We start from the raw sequence: 5495 nt of genomic DNA, 5'->3' as shown, positions 1-5495 counted from the left end.
ATCCCCGACCACCCCAGGGCCGAGAGCTGAGCGGAGCTTCAGTCTCTCGGGACAGAGCAGGCAGAGCCACGTCCTGCTCTGGGGCAGCAGCTGATGCGCTTGCGGAAGGACTCTCTGGGCCGCAGTTGCCACAGCCCTGTGATCACGGCCATGAGCCTGCCGGGCTGGTCGGCCCGGACACCTGCAGCACGCTTTGGTTCGCTAGCCAAGCCAGGCATATCCTGCTGCTGGTGAGGCTCAGGCGGGAGCGAGACAGGGACCTGCCTGGGAGCTGCTGAGTAGGGGGCCAGGACAGTACATGGCGGGATGGATTGGTGGGTGCCTCCCGTATCCCACTGGAACTTCCCCACCCTCAGGGTGCCGCTATGGGCAGAAGCAGCTGATTGAGCTCCAGCAGCATGTGCCCAGGAAGAGCCGGACGTGCAAAAGCTGCAGCTCCCACGTGTCTGCAAACACCGGGAAAAGGAACTGAGTGATGAAGCATTTGCTGCATTTGAACATTGAGGTCCACCTTGCTCCCTCTTTTCCTCTGAATCTCCCCAAACTGGGCCAAGAGACACTTCAGAGACAGAGTCCAAGAAGTGGGTATTTGCTTTATTCAGCGCCAAGTGCGTGGGGGATCGCTCCTCCTAATACACACACACGGCACTTACTACAACACTGTATTATGGGTAAAATTCATGAATAGTCATCACATTCCTTGGGATAGGAGTGGTTACAGAAATTAGTTCTGGGAAGTCATTAATATCATTAGCCTATGTGCCACACATGCATGGTGTGTCCTGGTGGTCACACTGAGGAAGGCTCCTCTTCTTCCTCGGGGGTCTTTCTGATGAAGATCAGTAGTCTTCATCACAATGCACTTTTTATCTTTCTTTCTGGAGTATGCGCAGTTCTTCACTGGATGATTCAGCGATCTCTGTGCTGGTTTCAAGTAAATTCTTGTTCCTCTTATCTTGACAAGATGAAGGTGAATCCTGCTGCTTAGGTTTTGTAATTAACATTTGCTGTCTCCCAACAGTTATGTTATGTGCTTACATGAGTTAACTCTGGATCAATCTTATCACCTCCTCCTCCTTCCCTTTTTCCTCATTACTGTCATCCCAACTGCTCATTTCTCAGAGGACAACCAGGGATTTTGGGACAAACCCATTTTTTTTAATTGGGAATGTGTGGATACAAAACTGCTGCTAGCAAGGATTTTCTTGCTATTTTCTAAGCCTGTGAGAGACTTTTCTCTCTCACAGAAGAGGTAGCAGAGTTATGTAAACCAACAAGCCACCTGCAACCTTGAAAAGTCTTGTTTATGGTACAGTAGAAAAATATTTTGACAATGGATGTTTTAGGATTTTAGCCAATCACCCCAAGGGGTGGCTGATCCTTTGTCCAATTAGACTATGAAGAAAAAAGTCTATAAAAGAGTTTGTAAAATAATTAAATGAATAAATCTTGCTGCACAGTTCCTGCCTGCTGGATTTTCTCTCCAGCTCCCTACGGCTGCGGGACATGGTAATATACCCTAGGGCATTTTTTAATAGGAATGTCCCCAGGGATCCCCATTACACTAAGGTGAGGCCACTCTAGAGCAGCTGCTCTCTATCCCCACAATCTTTCTCCCCCTCCTCCTCCTCCTCCTCCCCCTTCTCCTCCTCCTCCTTCTCCTCCTCCTCCTCTTCCTCCTTCTCCTCCTCCTTCTCCCTCTTGTTACCTTCATCCCCACTGTCCAGAGCACATTCCCAAGAGAAAAGCCGGTGATTTTGGGGCAGAAAACTGCTTTTCTGAGAGGCAACCTTCACAGGGGTCCCAGTCATCTCAGGGCAACCTCTCTCCTTGCCCCCCCTCTTCTTCTCCTCCTTCTCCTCTTCCTCCTTGCTGCCATCATTCCCACTCCACAGGGCACCTTCCCCAGATAAAAAATGGTGATTTTGGGCCAGAAAGTTGCTTTCCTGAGGGAGAACTTCCCCAGGGCTCCCAGATGCACCAGGGCACCCTTCCTCCCTGCCCCCCCTCTCCCTCTCCTCCTCCTCCTCGTCTCCCCCACTCAGGGCACACCTGAGCTTTGCCCAGAACAGGGGCTGTGCAGGGGGCTCCAGGGGCCAACGCAGGTGTGTGCGCCGCAGCAGCACACGACGCATGTGGTGGAAGGCTGAGAGCTCAGCCTCAGGGATGTCCTCGAGGAACACGAGGACAAGGACATCGCGCAGCTCATCAAAGAGGCGATAGCTGGCCATCTGGATCTCCAGTGAGCACCACTCGCTGCGTAGGTACCCACGGCTCACCACGCACACCGTGTGCCGGCTGTTGTACACAGCGTCCACAATGTTGTCCACTATGGCGCGGCCAGGGCGAAAGTCACGGTGGTGCAGGCAGAGACGCAGGGCTCCGCGCTCCAGCTCAGGCACCAGCTCCTCCAGCACCCACCGCTCATCCCCGGAGTTGTAGGACACAAAGGTGTCGTAGGTGTAGTGCCGCTGCTCCCGCCGCCAGCGCCCGCGTGCCCACGCATGCAGCAGGAACAGCTGGTAGCGCAGCCGCCAGTACCCACGGTGGTGCAGCAGTGGCAGGACCAGCAGCAGCAGCACAGCCGGTGCTGTCCCTGCAAACAGGTACAGCCCCATACCCAGGTAGCACACACGCGTGTCAAAGCAGTGCAGGTATGCGGAGGCGCCACCCGTCTCGCCACAGGTGTAGTTATACAGGTAGACCACCTGCACGGGCCCACGTGCCAGCCAGCCAGGCAGCCAGGCATTGGCACAGCTGCAACTCAGCGGGCACTTGCGCAGGTCCAGGTAGCGCAGGGCAGGCAGGCATGTGGCCAGAGTCATATCCAGTGCACGCAGCTCGTTTTTGGCCAGGCGCAGCTCCTTCAGTTGCGTCAGGTTGCCAAAGACCTCAGGGCCGAGGCTGCGCAATCCTGCACTCTCCAGGTTCAAGCTGCGCAGTTGGCTCAGGTTCTTGAAGATGCCCGCGGGCAGGTGGCCCATCCCGCCATTGCTGTCAGCCAGTGTCAGGTACTGCAGCTGCGCCAGGTCATCGAAGGCATCGGCGGGGATGGCCGAGAGCGAATTCTGTGACAGGTAGAGCGAGCGCAAGGCACTGAGGCCCTGGAAGAAGCGTTGCGGCACCACGCGCATCCCATAGGGCTGCTGTGCCTGCAGCTTCAGGTCATAGAGGTTCTGCAGGTAGCGGAAAGGTGGCGGCTGCCGCAGGTGTCGGCTCAGGTAGCGCAGCGCGTTGGCGCGCAGGTCCAGCACGCCCAGTGTCACCTGCACTGGCTGGAATGCTGCTGCGCTCACCTCCAGCAGCCGGTTGCGGTCCAGGTAGAGCCGGTAAAGGCGCGGGAGGCCCTGGAACGCCATGGCTGCCAAGTGCCGCAGGTTGTTCCCACCCAGGTCAAGGGTCTGCAGGTGGTCAAGCCCCTTGAAGGCACCAGGGAAGAGCACGGCCACTCGGTTGTTGCGCAGGTTGAGGTCTTCCAGCTGGTGCAGGTCAGCAAAGGAGCCGGGCAGGAGGTCGGTGAGCAGGTTGTTGTCAAGGCGCAGGTGCCGCAGGTCGTGGAGTCCACGCAGCGCTGCGCGGTCCAGCCGTGCCAGCCCATTAACGTCCAGCCGCAGCTGCCGCAGCGCTGGTGCATTATCAAAGGCACCCGCACCAGCCACTAGGATGCGGTTGAAGCGCAGGGACACATTGTGGAGCTGGTGCAGAACCGGGGTCCCATGGCACGATGGCAGCCGCTGCAGCAGGTTGTGCTCAGCCACCAGCTCGCCCAGTGCTGCGCGCTGCGCCTGGGTCAGCAGCCGCCCTACGCAGCCCAAGTGCCGCAGCCGGTTGCCAGACACGTCCAGGGCGCTCAGCACTGGACACTTGGCCAGAGCTCCATCGGGCATTGCTGTGAGCCCCACATGCTGCAGCCGCAGCCTCTGCAGCCGTGGCCCTGTCAGCTGCTGGCACAGGTACTCCAAGCCCCTTTTGCCCACCTGCAGCCCTGACACGTCCACATGGCGTGGGGAGACTCCAGCCACGTGCAGCAGCTGCTCCACGTCCAGTGGGTTCCCAGCCAGGTACAGGTGTGTCAGGTTGTGCAGGCACAGGTGAGCGAGCGGTGCAGGGTCCGAGATGTTGTTGTAGGACAGGTCGAGCACACGCAGCCCTGGGGGCATCACCCCAGGGGTTGCCCCTGAAAGAGCTCCTAGGGAGTTGTTGCAGAGGTGCAGGACCCTCAGCGTGGGCGGCAGCCCTGGGCCCAGTGTCGACAGCATGTTGCCACACAGGTCGAGCAGGTCCAGGTGTGTCAGATGCCCCACGGCCATGGCCACAGGCTCCAGCGCACTGACCCAGCCGCCCCGAAGCCAGAGCATGCTGAGTGTGGCCAGAGGCCAGAAAGCCGTGGGGGCCACCTTCTGCAGTGGGTTGTGGTCCAGCCGCAGTGTGCTCAGATTACCCAGCCCAATGAACACACCTGTGGCCAGCACAGACATGTTGTTGTGGGCCAGGTCTAGGTGGGCCAGTGCTGACAGCCCCCAGAAAGCCCCTGGGGCCAGGAGTTCCAGCTGGTTGTGGGTCAAATCAAGGGTATAGAGCCACGGCAGGTGGGCAAAGGCACCGGGGGGCACCTGGCGCAAGGTGTTGACGGAGAGGTTGAGGGATGTGGCAGTGGAGGGGAGGTCACCCACTGCAGCCTCCACGGTGCTCAGGAAGCGCTGGATGCAGCGGAACAGCCTAGGGTCCCATGGCGCCTGGATGCAGTTGCCGAAGGCCTAGGGGCACACACCCACCGGCACCATCACCAACATCACCAGCATCACCAGCAGCGGGGTGCACATCCTGACACACTCTGGGAAGATCCTGGATGCAGTGGGGGAGAGAGTAGGATGAGGCATGTCCTTGGTATGCCAGAGACCCCCTTTGAGGCCCAGGGACCACACTTTGGGCTCAGTGACTCTCCCCACGTCAGCCTAGGGATCCCCCTTGCAACCCAGGGACCCCACCACCATCCCAGAGACCCCGCTCAGGGCCCAGGGACCCCTCATCCACACCCCAGAGACCCCCACCAGAATGCCAGGATCCCCACTCAAGGCCCAGGGACCCCTCATCCACACCCCAGAGAACCTCACCAGAATGCCAGGATCCCCATTCAGGGTCCAAGGACCCTTCATCCACACCTCAGCGACCCACACATGCACTCCAGGGATGCCGTTCAGGGCCCAGAGACCCCCCACCCACTCCCATGACCCCCATCAGGGCCAAAGAACCTCCACACACCCCAAGGACCCCTTGCCCCCAGTCCCAAGGGGTTTTAGGGACCTCCACCTCCCCATCAGGTTCCCACCGTGCCACTGCCTCTGCTTTGGGCGATTTTGAGGTTAGAAAAGGGAAGTTTGGGGTATCGCTTTGTGTCACCACTGTCCCACCCGCCTCCCTGTGACGTGGGTGGGGGAGTGGTGACACAAATCCTGCCTGGACGGATTTAGGGGTCCCTGGGCGGCTGGCAAGAG

General features: G+C 59.0%; 1 protein-coding gene across 1 annotated transcript; it reads right to left on the bottom strand.

Annotated features, from left to right (window-relative positions):
* Positions 1-363: 363 nt before the first annotated feature.
* Positions 364-5341, bottom strand: LOC103613134 (toll-like receptor 13). Its single transcript, XM_017730619.1, has 3 exons — positions 5263-5341; positions 1661-4845; positions 364-446 (listed from the first exon to the last, which is right to left on the bottom strand). The coding sequence occupies exons 2-3, from the start codon at positions 4476-4478 to the stop codon at positions 364-366; spliced, it is 2901 nt and encodes a 966-aa protein (XP_017586108.1). The 5' UTR covers positions 4479-4845; positions 5263-5341.
* Positions 5342-5495: the final 154 nt, after the last annotated feature.

This window comes from Corvus brachyrhynchos, unplaced genomic scaffold (assembly GCF_000691975.1).
Source record: "Corvus brachyrhynchos isolate BGI_N302 unplaced genomic scaffold, ASM69197v1 scaffold893, whole genome shotgun sequence".
Classification (NCBI taxonomy): Eukaryota; Metazoa; Chordata; class Aves; order Passeriformes; family Corvidae; genus Corvus; species Corvus brachyrhynchos.
Note: the sequence above shows the minus strand (reverse complement) of the source record. Positions and strands in the feature narration are given on the sequence as shown.